This window comes from Dromiciops gliroides, chromosome 4 (assembly GCF_019393635.1).
Source record: "Dromiciops gliroides isolate mDroGli1 chromosome 4, mDroGli1.pri, whole genome shotgun sequence".
NCBI lineage: Eukaryota > Metazoa > Chordata > Mammalia > Microbiotheria > Microbiotheriidae > Dromiciops > Dromiciops gliroides.
The window spans coordinates 148597048-148618319 of NC_057864.1; the positions used below are offsets into that span (position 1 = coordinate 148597048).

Consider the following 21272-nt stretch of genomic DNA (forward strand, 5'->3'; position numbering starts at 1 on the left):
CCTAAAGAAGTGACTGGGCCCTGAATGCCTGCTTTCAGAGGTGGATACCTATATTCAATAACTCAAGTAACAATAAAAAATTGAAATCATCTGTAGGTCAATTTAGAGTGTAATTTTCTTAAGTCATTTGGTGTTTCTGTCTGCTGATAGTTGACTTTCTTAAAAGATTAGTTACCTCAAATGCACAATCAAGTATCCATTTTCTAATGCAATAGAGTGACAATAACACTCCCTTTAAGCACACATTTAATTTCTATCAGTAGGTATCTGCTTCATTAAAAGAAAAAAGCACAGATATTTGAGCACCTTTGAACGAGCCACTTATCCAGCATGCAAGACAGAGCTGTGGTGTGACAGGCCTCATTCGGCATCTTGTTTCCTTACTGTGTTGTGAAGTCGATCACTGGCTGATTATAAATGGTTCGAATGAATCAGCACATCCAACATCAAAAGCAACATGTAAAAGTAAAAGTATGTTTCTTGTAGCCTTACCACACCTTTTTCCCCATTTTAATACGCAAAAGACCTAGGAATATAGCCAGAGGAGCTAGGAAGCTTCTCACCAGGGCACTGAAATTGGAAAGAACTCCAATGGCCTACTAATTTGAAAGATTCACATGGTAGGACAGAGGGAAGATAGAGGGAAGTGATTTTTCTAGAATAAGAGATTACATGAATCCTTGCTTTAATTTTCCTAAAACACACATTCAGGATAATCAAAAGATGTGCCTGAAGAACGATGAATGCAATGGCCAAGAGTTTGATGATAAAATCATTCCCATCTCTTGGACAAGAGGTGAGGGACTAGGGGCACAGAAAAAGGCATACATTTTCAGATAAAGCCACGTAAATATGTTCTGTTTAACTACATATATTTGTTACCATGAAAAGCTGGAATGGAAGAATCATAGGGGAGTGAAAGGGGGAATGGTAGTGATTCAAAAAGGAAGACAGTTAAAGACCAATGGGACATTTAAAAATACACAAAAAGATAGCAGAAGCAAGCTCAGAAGGGATCACAGACAAGCAGGATGTGTTCAATTTAACATACTCTTAAAAAACAAGTGGCACAAGACAGAGACTCATAGTTCCACATACATTTTTCTTTTTCTGTTCTTCTTTGTATGCGCAGAGGCTTATGATTTTTGAGGGGGATGATCTTTCTTTCTTTCTTTCTTTCTTTCTTTCTTTCTTTCTTTCTTTCTTTCTTTCTTTCTTTCTTTCTTTCTTTTTTTTTTTTTGCGGGGCAATGGGGGTTAAGTGACTTGCCCAGGGTCACACAGCTAGTAAGTGTCAAGTGTCTGAGGCCGGATTTGAACTCAGGTCCTCCTGAATCCAGGGCCAGTGCTTTATCCACTGTGCCACCTAGCTGCCCCGGGGATGATCTTTCTTAAGCACAAATCTGACCATTCCACTTCCCATACTCAGTCAATTCCATTGGCTCCCTATTTTCTCTAGGATAAAATACCAACTGATCCAATTTGCTTTTATAATCCTTCATAATTTGGCCCTAATCTATCTTTTCAGCCTCAGTGGATATTCATCTTCACCTCTCTTTAGCCCTTTCAAAGAGGCCAGAGTTCCTTCATTCATTCGTTTCTTCATTCCTTCCTTCCCTCCCTCCTTTACTTCCCTTCCTCTTTTCCCTCACTCTATCCCTCACTCTGTCCCTCCCTCCCTCCCTCCCTTCCTTCCTTCCTTCCTTCCTTCCTTCCTTCCTTCCTTCCTTCCTTCCTTCCTTCCTTCTTTGCTTCCTGGCAATCAGAGTTAAATGACTTGCCCAGGGTCACACAGCTAATAAGTGTCTGAGACCACATTTGAACTCAGGTCCTTCTGGTTCCAGGTCTGGTACTCTATCCACTGCTCCACTTAGCTACTCCTCTCTCTGTGTTTCTTACACGACACTCCACCTCTCAGCTCTGGGCCTTGGTATTGGATGCTGTACATTTCTAAAGGATTCTCCATCATCACCTTTCTTCTTTCAAGTAACAGCTCATCACTGCCTCCACATGGAGCTTTTTCCTAATCCCCCCAAATGCTAGTGCCCTCCCTCTTTAGCCAACTTATATTTAATTACCTTGGATTTATTATATTTATACATGAATGCATAAATATATATATACACATGCATGTATATAGTGCATATATACATTACGTGCATACATACAATATACACACATACGTATCTATATCTAAACAGATAGATTCCCTTGTTGTTTCCCTAATTATAATGTAGGCACCTTGAGAATAGGATTGTTTCATTTCTACTCCTATTTCATTTCATTTCAATTTATTTATATGTCTAGCACCTAAAACAGAGTATGGCACATAGTAGATACTTAATAAACGTTTGGAGGTTGATTGATCATTGTTAGGTTTATAACAAATAATGACATTTTAATTAATTTAAAAAAGATGTGCCTAGGGCAGCTAGGTGGTGCAGTGGATAGAGCACCGTCCCTGGAATCAGGAGTACCTGAGTTCAAATCCGGCCTCAGACACTTAACACTAGCTGTGTGACCCTGGGCAAGTCACTTAACCCCAATTGCCTCACAAAAAAAAAAAAAAAAAAAAAGATGTGCCTGAACCAGATTTGTAAGGCCCAAGGTAAAACCCATCTTTTACATTTGATGCTCTGAATACAGCAGTCTGGTGTTCCTAAAGGATTATTTGGGAAAAATACTTAGACAAATCTGAGTACCTCTTTGTGTTCCCAGCCACCACACTGACTGGTGGGATATGGGGTTGCTTTCCACTTCTCCACTGGCTGACAAAAGGGCTTCAGTCCATCTTCTGAAGTGGGCCTTGGAAGCATAGATGTAGCCAGGGCAGGGGCAGGGGTAGCTGTCTCTAAGTCGTCCATCTGAGTCTCTTCTCCTCCCGAAACACAGCTACTGACCTCTTGAAGCTGGAAGCCCCGGATCAAGAGCTGACAAGCTTCCAAATCAGCTTCCCACACTTTTTCTAGAAGCTGACTTCTGGAGCTGAAACAAGGCCAAGGTAGAAACACACACATGCACACAACGATTAGCATGATGGAGTGGGTATCAATTGAAGTCCATCCCCTATACTCCTCTACTCTGTAAAAAGATGGCTGGCTTCCTAATCATCCCTAAGAGGGCTCTACTTGACTCCACATCCCACCTCTGACACTTAATACCTGTGTGATCTTAGGAAAATCACTTTGTCACCTTATAACTCAGTTAGTTCATCTATAAAATCAAGGGATTGGACTAGTTGGCCTCCAAGATTCCTCCCAGGTACGGCTAATGTTCCTATGACCTACCAATTTATTTACATGTATATATAGGTATGTGTATGCACATGTATTATGTGCATATTTATGCATGCGTAGATTTATTGTATTGTGTCTATGTGTTTACATGTATACATATGTGTTCGTGTGTTTAGAAACACATGCACAAACATCCATATGTCTTTGTTGCCACTAAGTAATCAAGAATGACCTCATGGATTTAAGTCATCATATTATTATAGGCAGAAAATGTTACAAATCATAAGTTCTGATTTTGAATATTGGGTCTCCTTTTTGCTAGCTATGTGATGTTGGGCAAATTACTTGCCCCTTCAGGGCCTTAGTTTCCTGAACTGTTGAATGAGGGGGATGGGTTAAATGATCTCTAAAGACCCTTGCCCCTCAGATCCTAAGATAGGGGGTTTGGGCCCAAACACCTATTGTAATTGCCATCTGTCACACAGCGTATACCAACTTTTTTATTGCTCTCTAGGCATTCAAGTGACTTTCACTCTTTTGTAACCTTCACAACACATAGTGACACATGGCAGGGGTTCAATTAGTACTAAATGGATTGGACAGATTTTATTCCTGAAAGGATGGGTGCAAATGTTTTCCTACAGCTTTTTCAAAGAGAAAAAGCTGCTCTTTCTGTAAATAATTTGCTACTAACCACTTAATTACACTAACTTTATGCCTTCAAGAAAGAAATTATTTTGAGAGTAGGGAAGATGGAAGGAATCCTAGAAGAGGCATGGCCCATTATAAGCAGAATTTTGGGATACTTGCAGTCATCTGAACAAAAGCTAAGGTTAAGCCTCCAAAATCAACTCGTGCTGCACCAAGCCAAGATTTTGCAAACTAATTGGGCAGTGGGGAGGGTACTGTGTCTCTATGGTGAGAGAAACACAGAGGCAGAAAATTACAAAATTATAGTCCTTTATCATGGCCTACTTAATACTTTCTTCAGACTGTGGTTTTTCCAAATTTCAACTTGTTGCATCTGTTTTTGTTCAACTAAATAGTGGTTGGTTTCACATTCTTTAGAAACTTTGCTCTTCATGCATAGGACAGTAATTGTGTTGTTAGTAATAAATCCCTCAAATGAGTGACTCACTGCTACTTGGGGCTAGGAAAGCTGCGGTGGGGATTTTCAATGTCCTGTATGCTTCTGGCCAGGGCTGAAGCTCCAAGCTGTGAAGTTCATGTGTGGGTAACTGAGATTCAACCACTTGGCCGGCTCACTGGACTATGACTGTGTGTCCAAGGTGAAATGTGCCATGAGATCTCCTGACTGTGGCTTGAATTCCAGTGGGGAATTATGTTAACAAGAGGCAGAAGAGCCAAGACAGATGCTGCTGTAAAAGGCTGTGTTCCATCCAGTAAACATTCAACCCAATAAGCCAAATAAACTTCCCCTCCAGAAGATGGCTCTTGCTAGATGCTGCTCAGGACTCAAACCAGTGGGCATAGTTTTTTTGTTGTTGTTTTTGTTTGTTTTTTCATGTGCGTTTGGGTTTTTGGTTTTGTTTTGGTTTTGATTTTGTTTTTGTTTTTGTTTTTGCAGGGCAAAGAGGGTTAAGTGACTTGCCCAGGGTGACAAAGCTAATAAGTGTCAAGTGTCTGAGGCCCAATTTGAACTCAGGTCCTCCTGAATTCAGGGCCAGTGCTTTATCCATTGCACCACCTAGCTGACCCTGGGCATAGTTTTTTTATGTAGCCTAACAGGTATATAGTTAGGCACTGTGGTATCATACAAAGGGCACTAAGTTTTGAAATCAGAGGACCTAGAACCAAATTGCAACTCTGCTACATGCTACCTATGGGACTTTAGGCAAGCCACTCATGCTCTTGGGATATCAGATTCCTCATCTATAAAATGAGATGTTGGGCCAAATGGCATCCTTCTCTTTCTACTCTATAAGGGAATAAAAGGTTTCTTATTTTAGTTAGGAACTTATAGAGCCCATAGTTTTTCCTATGAATTATTTATCCCAGCAAACCTATGGAGGTTGGTCTTCGGACATCATATACACAGACCTTCACTGACCCTGTATTGAAGTCTTTCTAGCTGGGTAGGACAAGTTACTAGATAAGTAACCAAAATAAGTTACCAGAACTTTCACTACAGTGGCATAGCTTTTGGTGAATGTAGTCACCTCTATATCAGGGTGGGATTTTGGTGAAGGACAAGATGTTTCTCTCATTAATATGTCAAAATGATATAATACATATATGACTACAAAAATTACTTTGTCCAACTACCCACTATGAACTGGCATTAAGGAAGGGGGTAGACGATGTATAAATGTTTGCCCAAAATGTTGGCCAGGATTGTGGAAAGATGTCCTTCAAAAGGACTAAATGAAAGAAGTTTTCTAGTATGTGTAATGGAAAAAGCACTAAATTTGCTGTCCATAGACCTAGATCCATTATCAAGTTACTTAATATTGTTGGGCTTTAGTTCCCTCATTTATAAAGTGATGACATATAAGGTCCCTTCCAACTCTAAATTTTTGATCCTACTGATGGTGAGGTTTTCCATATATTCTTATCCTAAAAGATAAAGAAAATGAAACTGAAAAATAGAAAGAGACTGAGATTTGGAGGCATGAATACCTGGGTTTGAATTCCTACTCTGAAATTTGCTAGCTATGTTACCCTCACTAAGTCACTTAAACTCTCTAGGCCTCAGATTCCCTATCTGAAAAATGAGGATAATATTAGCAGCACCTGCCTTGTTGTGAGAATCAAATGACATATGGTATAGAAAGTACTTTGCAAATCTGAAAGCAGTCCCATTGTACTGTGCTCTGGCCAGACTAGGCAGGGCACATTGTTAGTTCGCTATTGTTCCGTTGTTTCAGTTGTGTCTGATTTTTCACAACCCCATTTGAGATTTTCTTGGCAAAGACACTGAAGTGATTTACCATTTCTTTCTCCAGCTCATTTTACAGATGAGGAAACTGAAACAAACAGGGTTAAATAACTTGCTCAGCATCACACAGCTAGCAAGAGTCTGAGGCCAGATTTGAACTTGGGTCTTCCTGACTCGAGGCCTTGTACTCTATCCACTGCACCACCATTTATGGTACCACATTTTGGTAAAGACCTTGGCAGATTGGAGGGTCATACATAGGACTGCTATTAGAATGGTGAGATGATCAGACACCATGTCACACCAGGATCAGTTAAAGAAACTAACTCTATTTAGTCTAGAGAAGAGCAGATTGGTGGGAAGAGGGAAGATGTCTTCAAGTATTTGAAGGATTGTTATTTGGAATAAGGGTTAGACTTAGAATGACCTCTGGAGCCAAGCATAAAAAATTTAAACTTCTGACTGTTCTATTCAAGGTCTTACACAATGAAGGCTCTTATCTGTCCAGCTTTTTTTCCCTTTTCATATAGTGTATGTTCTAGCAAAAATGAACAGTTTCTAATTTTCTTACTTTTATCCTGTCCTCTCTCACCTTCATGGCCTTCCTCATATATTCTCTCATACTCGGAATAAATTATCTTAGCTCTGCTATGTACCATGTCTAAGCAAATGAGCTCCCTCCCAAGACCACAGTTTCCTCCTCTGCAAAATGAAGTTGTTGAACTAGCTGACCTTTAATGACCACCCCCCCAGCTCTATGATGTCCCTGTCTTCCCATAAGACCCCAATCAGATACCACTTCCTCAGTCAAGATTTCCCTGACCCCATCTCCAAGAGAACATGACCTCTCCCTCTTCAAATCTCTCAGGGCACTGTCTGATTCTTTTGTTGTTGTTGAGTTGTTTCAGTCACAGCTAACTCTTCACGACTCTATTTGGGATTATTCTTAGCAGAGATACTAAAGTAATTTGTCATTTCCTTCTTCAGCTCATTTTATGAATTAAGAAACTGAGGTAAAGAGGGCTAAACGGCTTGTCCAGGGTCACATAGCTAGTTAGTATCTGAGGCCTAATTTGAACTCAGGAAGATGAGGCTTTCTGACTCCAGACCTGGCACTCTTTCCTCTGTACCACCTAGCTACACTTATTCTTTTGTTAAAATAATGATCATGATGACTATAGCCACAGTAAAAAGAATTATTATTAAGTACCTAAGAGTAATTGTCTGGAAATACATGACCTATTGGCAAGAACTATCACCACCAGAAGCTCACCATACTTCATGAATTAATAGGTGACAAATTCCTGGAATATAAGTACAAACCCCCAAGTTTTTTTAAAATTTAAAAAATAAATTTTATTAAAATTGGAATATTAAGATAGATAGACCTGTTCCCCACAATCACCAAGATGTAAAACTGACCCATAAAAATTTAAGACTGGTAGATGTTACCATACCTAATACTCTGAACCTACAAATTCCATGGAATTAAAAGCTGTCAAAATATAGAGACCTAAGGGGAACAGGATGAAGTTCCTATTGTCTTTGTTATCTAGTCTCCCATTAGACTTGTCCTGAAGATGCTTTCAGTGTGTCTACAGAAGAAGATGGCCTCATATCCCAATAATTTTTCATTCAATTGAAAAAATCATTTTTCCAGACATAAACATTAAAGACTAATAGTAGTAGAGAGACTTGGCCCTGGGAACATATCTAGTTCAACTCTACTGAATATAAGTATAATGATGGCAATAGAACTCAACCAGCAAACTATCCTGAAACCATATCATTACCACAGACTGTACTGTTGTTCATAATCACTTGGAACTTGGACACAACACCAATCCAGGAAAGCATTTTTAATGGACTGCGCCACCCCAAGTACTCATCCTTTCCAAGCTAAATAGAATAAAAAAAACCTTTCAAAGCAAAGAGATCAACATCATGGGGGAACAGGATGAAGTACATGTCATCCTTGTTGTTGTGTTGTCTACTGGAATTGTGCCAAGGATGTTAGTGGTGAGTCTACAGAAGATGAGTGTATATCCTAAAAAATTTTATTATTGGGAGGCAATCACCTTATGCTATTGTGCATAGGGCAGTGTATATAAAGGAATAATAACAGAATGGCTACTTGTCTCAGGACCATTTCTATTTCTATTCTGAACCCCATCAATAAAGATAAGAAGGATGTGATGACAACAATTATAACTGAACTCCATAGAAAAGATGAGGAAAAAATAGGTAATATTAACTGACATTTATAGAGGGTTTTAAAGATTTATAAGTTGATATACATACATTCCCATTTATTCCCACAACTCTGAGGAAGATGCCATTATTATTATTAATATCCATTTTACAAATCAAAGGAATGTCCATCAGTTGGGGAATGGCTAAACAAGCTATGGTATATGATTGTGATGGAATATTGTTGTGCTATAAGAAATGACAAACAGAACAATTTCAGAAAGGCCTGGAAAGGCTTATATGAACTGATGTATAGTGAAGTGAGCAGAACCAGGAGAACACTGTGCACAATGACAGCAATATTGTTTGATGAAGGACTGTGAATGACTTAATTATTCTCAGCAATGCAATAATTCAAGACAATCCCAAAGGACTAATGATAAAGCATACTATCCACTTCCAAAGAAAGAATTGATATTGATTGAACACAGACTGAAGCATGCTATTTTTCACTTTCATTTTTTCTTTTACTCAAGTGTTCTTATATGAAATGACTAATATGATAATGTTTTACATAATTGCACATGTATAACCTATATCTGATTGCTTACCACCTCAGGGAGTGGGAAGGGGAAGGAAGGAGGGATAGAATTTCAAATTCAAAACTTTAAATTAAAATGTTATTATTATTATTTTAAAATAAAAGATAACTATCTATTTTACAGATGAGAAAACTGAGGCCCTAGGTGACATAGGTGAAAAGCGTCTGGGTCCAGATTCAAACCTAATATTTGTGACCCAAAGTCCATCACTATGCATTATATCATGCTTTTTATACTTATTTGTGTCCACTATTCACATTATACTCAAATTCCCTGAAGAGAGGGCCTATTTTTTTTATCTTTGTGCCTCATACGGTACCCTGTATACTGTAAGTACTTAATATATGCTAATTGAATTGAATTGCTCTAATCCAGAAGGAATAGACAGAAATTTCAGAAATAGGTAGCTCCTTGATAAAAGGGGAAATTTCCAGATACCTAGCCTTTCCTCAAAGTAGAATGGGGACTCAACTCAAAAGGTTGACTAGTTAGAAATTTTGGAGAAAGCATTCCTGTTCTTGTACATGTGGGACTTAACAGCTTCTGAGATCCTTTCCAAGTGTAACAATCTCTGATATTCAGTGGTTACCACTAGGGCTTTAATACTAATCTCCAGCAAATAAATTCTAAAAGAAAGTCCTAGAGAACAAAAGGTGTAAGAACTTTGAAGCACAAACTGTCCTGATGTTCCTGAAGCCCTTTTCATTCCCTGGGCAATACCTGCTACATCTTCTATTCAACACCCCCACCCCAAACCTGTTATTCTTAGAGAGACTTAAATATTATTCTTTCACTATTTCCTTTGAAAGAACAATTGACACAATTCTCCACTAGGAGGTGCTTTTTTTTGATAGTCTCCTTTAGCATCCTTCCTAAAATGTCCTTAACTGAAAAGGTATATAAATGTGCAAAGAGTCTAGGGAAATTCTTGAATGATACTTTTAAGTATTAGACTAAAAATAAGTTATGAGTATAACTCCCCAAATCTCTAGCTACCATTTTATTAATAAAGCATTCATAAGTTTATCCAGGTTCTTCTTGAATAATATGAATATAAATTATATATATATATAAATATGCATATTTGTGGATGTATACATAGAGAGTAGAAGGAGAGTGGAGAGAGAGAGAAATGGAAAGAGAGAGATGTATGCATTTATCATATATATGACAAATATTTATCAGTTTGTACATCCATTTTGAGTTAATGTTTTCTGAATCATTAAGTAGTGAAGGGGAAACCATTACCATTGATTTGCTGAAAGTAAGGAGTTCCAGGGTAGATCTAAGATGGTGGAGGAAAAGCAGTGAGCTCTCGAACTCATAACACAATCACTTCAAAAAAACTCCAATAATGCCATAGGACAATTCCTGGAGCAGCAAAATCCACAGAAGAACATGCTGAGATCATTTTCCAACCAAGGATGGCTTGGAAGGTCAGAAGGAGGGAGTTGCTGTACCAAGACAGGAATGGAGCCTAACCCTACAGTCGTGCTGATATAGATCAAGCCCCAGAAAGGCCTTGCCAGAGAAAGAGACCCCCAGAGCCTCTAAATCAGCTGCATTGCAAGTGTCATTTGGAACTAAGCTCATGGTCTGGTGAGAGGGCTGAGCCCTTGGCAGGGGGGAGATTACAGGGGTCTCTGCTGATGCTGATGCAGAACTTTGGTTTTTCACCCCTGCTGGGAACCAGGAGGTAGGCTTGACTAGCAGTAGTCCAGGTGGGGGAAGGGCACAGGCTCAGCAGAGCTGACAACCACAGCACACAAAGTTTTGCTGTCTGGTTGATTAGCAGGTTGGCCTGGAGTTATCTACAAACCAGGGAACATGCCAGGTGAGTGAAGAACCTGCTGTTCCTTAAATCATATCACCTAGGACCCCCTGAAGTTTGGGACAATGCAACCTGGAAACAGTGCCTCACTTTAAGGAGCTAAACGTCAAGTAAAAGAAAGGCAAGATGAGCAGACAGAAAGGTGAGGACCATAGAAAGTTTCTTTAGTGACAAGGAAGATTGAGATGCACTCTCAGAGGAAGATGGCAACATCAGGGCCCCTATATCTAAAGCTTCCAAGAAAAATGTGAATTGGTCTTAGACCATCAAGGTGCTCAAAAAGAATTTTGAAAATAAAGTTAGAGAGGTAGAGGAAAAAATGGAAAGAGAAATGAGGGTGATGAAGGAAAGACATGAGAGAAAAGTCAACAGCTTGAAAAGTCAAATGGAAAAGGAGATACAAAAGCTCTCTGATGAAAATAATTTCCTAAGAATTAGGATTGAACAAATGGAAGCTAGTGACTTTAAGAGAAACAAAGATACAACAAAGTAACACCAATAGTTAGGGACAGAGCAGGACTAGAGGCTGTGTGTCTGGACCTCTAGTCCATTCCATTCCATCATGAGTCAAAAGACCCGGCTTCTGTTCTTGGCTGTGTGACCTTGAGAAATCTCCTAACCTCTCTTTGTCTGTTCTCTCATTTGTAGCTCTGGGCTAACAGCAATTCCCCTGCCAATCTCTCACAGGGTAATTCAGAGGATCAGATAAGATAAAGGATATAAAGGTTGCAAAGTGAAAGACAAATTTAAGCTGAATATATTATGATCTGAATGTCATTCTTTTTATCCACCCCCAAATGAATGTGACTTATCCTGGACTTGCATCTAGCTCATGCCATAGAGCACAACTATTGCAATATTATAATAGTATGATAGTATGACAGTAAGTAGGGGTAATAACTGTTTCTGATGGATGACTCAGGTAGGTCTGTCTATACCAATTAAATTCCTTAGACATTAGATTAACAGAAGCTTTTCTTGGCCAGTGTGCACTCTGCCTCAGAAGGATCGATAGCAATGTTTGTGGAAAAGACAGTTTTCCCACTGAAGCCTCTTTCTAGGTTTGACAATTTTGCCCACATTTGTTCAGTCTTTGACCTATGGGCTAAATTTCCCTGGTTCACATAAAAGTCCCTAATGTAGCCATATGGGGCTCACTACTTTGTCCCAGTGTAAGCTGGAAGTCAGAGAAACAGGCTTCCTATTAAGAGCATTGCAGACATACAAAAGTTACATTTAGCTTTTGATAAATGAAAACATAAGCATATGTAAGGGCGGCCAAAGAATTTTAAAGGGAAACAGCAGCAAGACAAGAAGACAGCATTTCTCATAAATCGCATCACAGCATATCTCATGGATAAGTTCCAGTAGTTCCAATGGAAAGAAAAAAGAAACTGGCCACTCACTGTGGGTGGAATAGATAGTTCTTTCTCTCTACTCCTAGAAGTGAGGCTTCCCCAGCAGAGCTTCATTGAAATGAAAGCCAAGAAAGTGAGATGGAAAATGAACCTGTACATAATAAAAGCTTGTCTCTTACAGACAAGCCGTCCAAATAGTTATGAGGGAAGGAATTACAGCTAAATAGAAACACACGTCCACATATAGGACTGACTGGGGAGGACTATGAGAGAAGGATGTTAAAAATGACTTATAAATTCTATGTTCTGCCCCAAAGAAGAGATGTTAGTATGTACCTTCCCTTCTCTGCAGAAGTGGGGGTGAATCACTATAATGGCAGACTTGGTTGATATGGTAGTTTTGCTGATTTTTTTTTTTGAGGTCCTTTCTTATGATGGAGATTTGCTGGAAGAAGGAGGAAGATTAGAGGAAGGGATATATTGGGAAATATAAGTAATATAAAAACAAAAATTAAATACAATTTTAAAATATAAAAGTTTGTTACATGCACTGATTCTTTTAAAAGGATGAGCTTGGGAGCTAGATGGAAGACTCATTTTATCCCCATGATACCTCAGCTGTGGGTTCTTTAGTATTGAGTCTCCATGATTTGAATCTGGGAAGTTTAATCATACATTACTGAAACATACCTTCAAGACCACCTCATCCAGTCATCTCATTTTACAATTAAGGAAAACAAGACCCAGAGATATAAGTGAATTGATCAAGGTAAGCTTGATGTTAGTAAGCATTAGAGTCATGATTTGAACCCAGTCCTCTGACTTGAGAACCAAAGTTCTTCATACTCTTTCTATTATCTTCCTTCCTCATGTGCAGTTATTACCCTGTACCCTTCCTCCCTCCCCTAGTCATCCCTGGCAAAGGGAAACAGCCCACACAGGCCTGCAAACCAGCAGAGAGACACTGTGAAAAAGGGAGAGAGCATGAGTTCCTGAAGGCTGGGGGCAGGAACAGTAGACACAGCTTTTGCTGTCTGACTGTGTACAGTGCAATGGCAGAGTATGGGGCATGGTGGAGAAGTTCCTAGCCTTCAAAAACAAAAGGCCCAAAGAATGCCCAGCCCTTGACAAAGGAAAACCAGAACTAAACTGAGAAAAGAAAGAGGGAAAACAGGAGTAGTAAACACTCTATCTGACAGGCTGTCAGCCTGGCACCTCTGTGAACAGAGGTGATGAAGCAGATAGACAGCAGCTGTGGAAGAATGTGACAACAATATTACAGAGCGATGCAAACTGAGCCACATATGGTTTCCTCCCAAACAGTTTCATCATTAATTTACTTTCCTGTATTCCTCCCAAATCGATGCTGTATGGAATGGGGATGGGTGGGTCAGTGTGCTGGAGTAGGGAGGAGGGGGCATGTTCCATCTCCAAGCAGAAGACAAGGTTGTAACATCACCAAGTGTTTGTTCTTGTCTGCTGTCATTCATGCCACTGAGAGGTACGACCATGGCCCTCTCCTCTGGGATGGAATGTGGCCATCTTTCTCAAATATGTATTAGGCATTCTGTGTTTGTGACACTATGCATTTTCCTGAGAAAAGCAAGGTAAACCACAATGGTCCCTTTTCTTCTGAATTTTTTAAGAATGGAACCAGAACCACTAGGAAACTCAAGGGGGATGGGTATCTCTTTGTCTTATGCCTCATCACCAGGCTGGTCTCAAGTTTTAGATGGACCCATATAAAACAAAGATATATAGTGTTGAACAGTGGAGAAAGGTGTCTAGTACTATGGAAGTACAGCCTTTTTATTTAGGAAGATTTGGCAGAAACAAGGGGATAGATGAATCCATAGCAGAATGTAAGAACCTTGAAGGCAAGGCCCATTCCAGTTTTGTCTTTGTATCTCCATTGCCTAGCACACTTTTTTATTTTTATTTTTTTGGTGAGGCAATTGGGGTTAAGTGATTTACCCAGGGTCACACAGCTAGTAAGCGTTAAGTGTCTGAGGCTGGATTTGAACTCAGGTCCTCCTGAATCCAGGGCTGGTGCTCTATCCACTGCGCCACCTAGATGCCCCTAGCACACTTATTTTTTACTTGATTAATAGGATCTACAACTGAAAACCAGGTAAAGCAGAAACTACAAATTCAACTTTCTAAGCCACAGAAAGGAGATCTTTGTGAGGGGCATCTGGGCTGTTGTGATGTGGTAAATATTTTCTCTTAACTATTACTGGTCAGTTGTCTTACCTTTGGCTGCCTGCATTCTCTCAACCTTATTCCCATGACTTGTACAATGTATATAATGTGAGTTAACTACTTCTTATAGCACTCTATCACTATTGGGCTAGATATCATAAAGCAAGAGAGATGTATTGAACAGGTCCTCAAAATCTGTCTTAGGTCCTCTGTTTTAGAGACTGAAACAATGTCAACAACTGAGTAAAAATAAGCTTTAAGAGGGAACTTCACCCTAATTAGTAGGTAATCCATGGGCACAGAACCATAAAGGATCTAAGTACATATCAGGTTATTAGAGGCACTACTTATTACTGTACATATTACTATTTAGGTGATTGTGTGGTGAATCCACATGGCCACCAAGAATGGCCATGAGGAAAGAAGGATGTGCCCACCATTGATAGTCACCCAGGCATGTCTTTTTTTGTTTTGTTTTGTTTTGGGTGAGGCAATTGGGGTTAAGTGACTTGCCCGAGGTCACACAGGTAGTAAGTGTTAAGTGTCTGAGGCTGGATTTGAACTCAGGTCCTCCTGAATCCAGGGCCGGTGCTCTATCCACTGTGCCACCTAGCTGCTCCACCCAGGCATGTCTTAAGTGTTATCCTGTCTTCTGGTTGTTCTCTCCTGTATGGTCTCTCCCAGACCACAAATCTAGGAAATCCCCAGACATGCTTCACTTTATACCTTCTTCTCATGAGATCTCTTCATGCTCCCCTATTCCTTCCTACTCCTTTAGTCCTAGAACCAAGAAACATGATCAAATTAACTGCCACTGTTCCTGGATGATGCATGTAAGTCTACTTCCAAATGACCCCACATAATATCCAGAGCAACTTTCAAAACCAAAGTGCTACTTTCTGGCTACCACTCATGAGTGTGGTCTCCTCCCTTAGAATGTGAGCTCCCTGAAGGGAGGGACTGTCTTGCTAGCTTGTCTTTATCTTCCCAGCACTTTGCACAGTGCTTGGCACAGAATGTTTATTAAATGTTTGTCAATTCACTCAATGAGGTGAGGTAAGTACATCATACCTTAAATGATCACATCAGGTCTAGATCCTATATCTAATAGTTTATGCTAAATGCACACACACACACACACACACACACACACACACACACACACACATCCAGTGCAAAACTAACTAGTCTGACTTTTTCTTATTTATAGTCACACACATGTATATATATCTATATCTATATAGATATATATACACACACATGTATGTGTGTGTATACACAGATAACACTTTTAGACAGGTATAGTTAGGCATCTGTAAGATGCCCGTTGAATATCTAATGTATTACCAATGACTAAAATCTATGAAGATAGTAATAAAGACCCATTTCATTAAGAGATGTCTTAATGCCCCTCTTTATGATAGATAATCTTGGAGAACATTTGTTCATTTGTTCCCATCCAAAAGTTAGCTTGGGAAACATCTAATTGGCCTTGTTCCTATCTTTCTGCCCTACAAAACAACAAAGTTCAAATAAACATTTGAAAATAATCTATATTTATTCAAATGGTACCCTGGTTGTAAGTTGTAATATGGCATTCCAAATCCAAATCCCAATAATTAGCAAGAGAATAGATACTGATAGACCCCTCTTACTTCTCAGATGTTCACTCATTTTCCCTACTTAAATTCATACCAATGTCAGTAACATGATTGGACTCAGGAGATACAGAAGCCATCTCTCTTTCAGGCTTGTTTCTCTGAGAGTTCTATGGATTCACATGCTTGGGCATCCACACCTGTGTGGTGTACACCTGTTACTCATAGTTCCCAATCCTTGCATCCATCGCCTCTATACAGCACCAGTAGATTACAGTGGCTTCTCTGGTTCCCTCATTTACCTCAGAAACTCTCTGGGAAACTTACCCAACAACTGACTCCATTCCTTATGACTGTCATAACTTGGCCATGCCTGACATTCCTCTATATTACTTGCCTTTTTTTCTCTCAGCAATTCATTTTCTTCTTCCAATAAATATCTGAGCTTCCAGACATTATGGGAAAGTCTAGTCCTTTCCTATTATGTATGATACATCTAACTTGAACATTTACATGATAAAAACAAGAAATCCACATTCTTAAATTCTCGTTCTTTTCTTTTTTTTTCTTTTTTTTTTTGTGGGGCAATGAGGGTTAAGTGACTTGCCCAGGGTCACACAGCTAGTAAGTGTCAAGTGTTTGAGATCAGAATTGAACTCAGGTCCTCCTGAATCTAGGACTGGTGCTTTATCCACTGCATCACCTAGCTGCCACGATTCTCATTCTTTTCAAAGAATATTTTCTTTTTCAAAGCAGTTCTCCATACTCCTTGCCCCAGAGACTGCTTCATCTTTCAGGCCTGGAATTCATACCTCACAGGTACCCTCCACACATGTGACCCCTTCCTCTTATTGAATGGCTCCTTCCAGAACCTCTAATTAAAGAGGATGCCCAAGCAACTCTCTCTTCATTTCTCACCAGGCTATAATTTTTGACACCTGAATATCCTCCTCCCCCTTTTTCCCCCTTTTCAGCTTCTTTTTTGCATTGTTTTTTTCCCCATTAGAATGCAAGCTCCTTGAGGTCAGCAACCATCTTTTCGCTTGAATTTACATTTCAATGGCTTAGCACAGTTCCTGGCACATGGTGATTGACAGGCACATGCTTGTTGACTGTTGTCAACTGATTGACAAAGAGGTGACTCAATGATATTCTAGTGAAAAAAATGAACAAAAGAATAATTACTTCACTTTAGTCACCCATCGTCTCTGGGAAACTACATTCAGCAATGGGAAGTGTGACAGAAAAGTATAACTGGGTTTTTTTTGTTGTTTTTTTTGGTGAGGCAATTGGGGTTAAGTGACTTGCACGGGGTCACACAGCTAGTAAGTGTTAAGTGTCTGAGGACAGATTTGAACTCAGGTACTCCTGACTCCAGGGCTGGTGCTTATCCACTGCGCCACCTAGCTGCCCAGTATAGCTGTTTAAAAGGAGTAACTTCATAAAGAATATGAGAGAGATAAAGGATTTATTAATATTTGGGAAATAACCAGCTTAAAGTTTCAAAGACAGTCTGAAAACTTTCCAATTTATTCCAACAAACAAATTTCATTGGCAAACAAATGAAATCAAATATGACTCTTAAATCCTTGCTCTAAGTAGCAAGGCAAGTATGAATGAGTAGCTAGTTAGGTGCCTTTTGTGGATCTGATGCTAAAAAGGTGAAACATTGTTAAAAACTGGAATTTCTCACAGCAGAGATATGCATCAACAACTCTATCCCCAGTACACAAAGTATCAGAAGGGCAGAGATCTAAATTGAAGTCTAAAAATAGCCGATAAAATTATTTCCTTCTTTCCCTCCATGAGAGAGTGAACAAGCTGACATCAATATCTTGAGGGCACAACTGATTTCTGGGATATTATGTGAAAGTGCCGATTATGTAACTGCTCTTTCTGTGCTCAAAGTGACTGCCCCAGAAAATAAGGAGGGAAGAGCAATTACAGTGTTGCCTAAAAACCAATAATGGATATTTGATTATGATTATTAATGGGAGAAAGATGATAGACTGCTGTGTAAGAAGCAACCACTAAGTGAATTTGGATAAGACTCTGAGAGGGGAATTATATATATTTTTTTGTTTTCTTTTCATCTCTGAACCAGTCATTTAAAAATGACACCAAACTTTAAGCATAGACTGTCACATTCCTATCAATATTCAATGTCCCTGCACTAGTTAAATTATCTCCACTGGATACACCAAATGACAGGCTTCTTGCTGTGGGGGATTATCTGCACTTTGATTTTAAACGTGAGCTAGATAAGTGGGGGAGCTGGCATGTCAAATGCAAGAAATTAACTAATTTTCAAGGAAATCAGAAAGACATTTTGCAGCAAATATTTACTTCCCTGTTTATTTCTTATAGCTACAGTACATACATTACCTAATCTGCAGCATGTTGAATTTATTGACTCCATGAACAAAAGGAGATTAGTTCTCATTCTAAAGAAAACAATGGGGTATGCTTTTTTGATCTGTTGATAAAAAATACTACTGTGAACTCTAAGTCAGTCTGCCTTGAAGGGATATATTTAACCTTGATGGATGAGAAGAAAGATGGCATGGGGAAAAAGAAAAACAACTCTTATCATAGAATCTACATCCAAAGCCCATTTCCCAAGATCCTTTGCATTTCTGATTTTACAGAATGCCTTCAAGTTTAACACAAAGACAATAACAATCTATAAACTGATGGTTATCTTCTTTAGAATCGGTTTCAAATATAAAATGCCAATAGGAGAGTTCTGAGAGGCTTAGGTTGTAAGAATGCACCCTTATTCTAAGATGGGGGATTCAGTTAATTACCTTATAGGATAGCTAAACCTGGTTCTAATTCAGTTGATGAGAAGCAGTTCAGGATCTCCATCTCCATCCAAGAAGCACTATTTTCAGAATCAGGGATCATTCAATCATGAAAACCAGGATTCCATTAAAAAAGACCATTTGAGCTTGGAATATACTTTGTGAAAGAGACATTTAGCTAGTGATAATTTCTATACTTGGTATTTCTCTCTGTGGTTTCACAGGCTCATGGCATTCCATAACCTCCCATGGTACCACTCTTTTCTTCCCCCAGGAAACACCAATTCTTGTTACTTTTTTTATTTGTTTTTTGCTACAATCACTTTGGTATAGACTGTTTCCATATGGGAAAGAATACAAATCCCCTGCCATTTACCCTTCTGTAGCTCCCTATAGTTAGCCCAAAAGCTTTATAGTTGTTTAAGCAAGTAGCTCAGTGATATATTAGCTAGCATGCTGAAGCTGGAATCAGAAAGTCCTGAGTACAAAACTTACCTGAGACTAGCTGTGTGATTCTATGTGAGTCATTTACCTTCATTTGGCCTCAGTTTCCTCATTTGGCCCCAGGTGATGATTTTGTTTAAACCAGAGTACCTTGTGTAGCCTATGTAAGAAAAGAATGCTCAGCAGCTAGTAGGAAGAGAGGTGTGTCAATATGGCTGTTCCTAGCGTGACAATATTCCCTTTATACATCTTACCACTGTAGGACCAACTAGGAAGGTTTGGGGGTAGGAGAGGTGATTGATTATAATTCCACAGGGATGTTGGGAAATAACAAGAAGTAGTCATATTACTTGGATATGCCAAGATAGATGACTGAGATCAGTCCTGTTATAGAGTAGTATAGCATGGCAAGAGAGTCACTATTTATGAATCATGTACTTGAGAGAAGATCAAGTGAATCCTAGGAAGAGGCAGAAGAGCCTGGCAGCAGATATGTTGGTGGCACTGCAGTATCTGCTTTATGTGACACTAAAATGACAATTCATCATCCTCTTCCATAAGATTTTTTTTAAATGAGCTCACTAAAATAATGTTGCCTGCAGCTGTCATATCTCTCTGTGTGGCAAGGATATCTAGTGTTTGCTAGCTAAGGTGGTTTCTAGGTTTTGTGGTCATTGTCTATAAGGACTGTTCCATTTTTAGCTTTGTATCATTCCTGGCACATAGCAGGTGTTTCATCAATGCTTGTTGATATTGATTGAATGTGGTGATGATGAGGATCAAGGGTATTCATCTCAGTCAGAGTTCCTGGTTGTTCTAGTTCCCCTTTCACAGTCTAAACCAGTGTGAGATCAAGCAGTGATGATAGCCCTGAGGTCATTTTTGGTTTGTTACTGCTAATATGAAGAGTGTGTCCTACTCCAATGCTATCCCAAAAGACTCATTGACCTGTGTCATCAGGGTATGGCATTGAGCTTGAGTTCTGAAAAGTACAAATGCTGGGACATCTACCCCATGCTAAAAGTTGTCAAATATTGTCCTGGTAAAAGACTGTGCCTCCTCTCTCTCTCTCTCTCTCTCTCTCTCTCTCTCTCTCTCTCTCTCTCTCTCTCTCTCTCTCTCTCTCTCTCCTTTCTTTTCAGAGCAAGGAGGGTTAAGTGACTTGCCCAGGGTCACACAGCTAGTAAGTGACTGAGCCTGGATTTGAACTCAGGTCCTCCTGAATCCAGGCCAGATGTTCTATTCACTGTACCACCTAGCTGCTCACTCACTTCTTACAAAAATATTTAAGATTATATAAAACTACAAGAACAAAAATGAGAAGATATAGTGTGAAATGAAAATTAGCTCCAACCCAATGTATTCTTAAAAAATCTAGAAACTACCTCATCCACAAACACTAGGTATTTTTGCCAAGAGAGATGTGGCAACCAAAGGCAACACTACTTGAAAATATAGACTCACTTATAAAACTTTAGGGAACAGGATGACAAAATGTCACCTAACAGGCTCTCTTCCAGCAAGATTTTCCCATATATATATATATATATATACCAAAATTATTAATAGTATTTCTTCATAAAATGTTGAGAATCAATAGGAAGAAAAAGAAGTTTATAGAAATTTTGGCATAAGATACAATTAAAACAGATGATGCTAAGAGCATTTAAAAATGAAATTAGGAGGAAGAAAACAATAAAAAAATGGAAAAGTTTTTTTATAAATATCTTTTCTCCATCACAATAGTGGCACTAACATGTTTGTATTCTATTCTATTCTATGTATTGCTCCTAATACACGACACCACAAAATGGAAATCATACTAAAGGCAACAAAAATGTAAAAATTAGCTGGGCCACACCAAATATGCACAAAGGAGTATTGTAATTTTGAGGGTATTGAAGCATCCATTCTCAAGACATCTAGAAAAGGGGAGAAAATATTGTTACTGTAGTAAAAAAGGCAATTGAGAAGATATGTATAACTATTGACCCAGATGCCTAACTTTCTTCTCTCTATAAAAATCTTTGAGAATAATTTATACATGAATTGAAGATATCTTTGATGAAAATATAAGATGGAAATAGGCAGGCTTTCTCAAATGATATT

General features: G+C 39.0%; 1 protein-coding gene across 1 annotated transcript in view; it reads right to left on the bottom strand.

The window, feature by feature from the left end:
• The window catches only part of DISC1 (DISC1 scaffold protein), a 531299-nt gene that overhangs the window by 57022 nt on the left and 453005 nt on the right, over positions 1 to 21272 (bottom strand). The window contains 1 exon segment of the mRNA XM_043999680.1: positions 2702 to 2984. Within this exon segment, the coding sequence (XP_043855615.1) occupies positions 2702 to 2984 (283 nt within the window).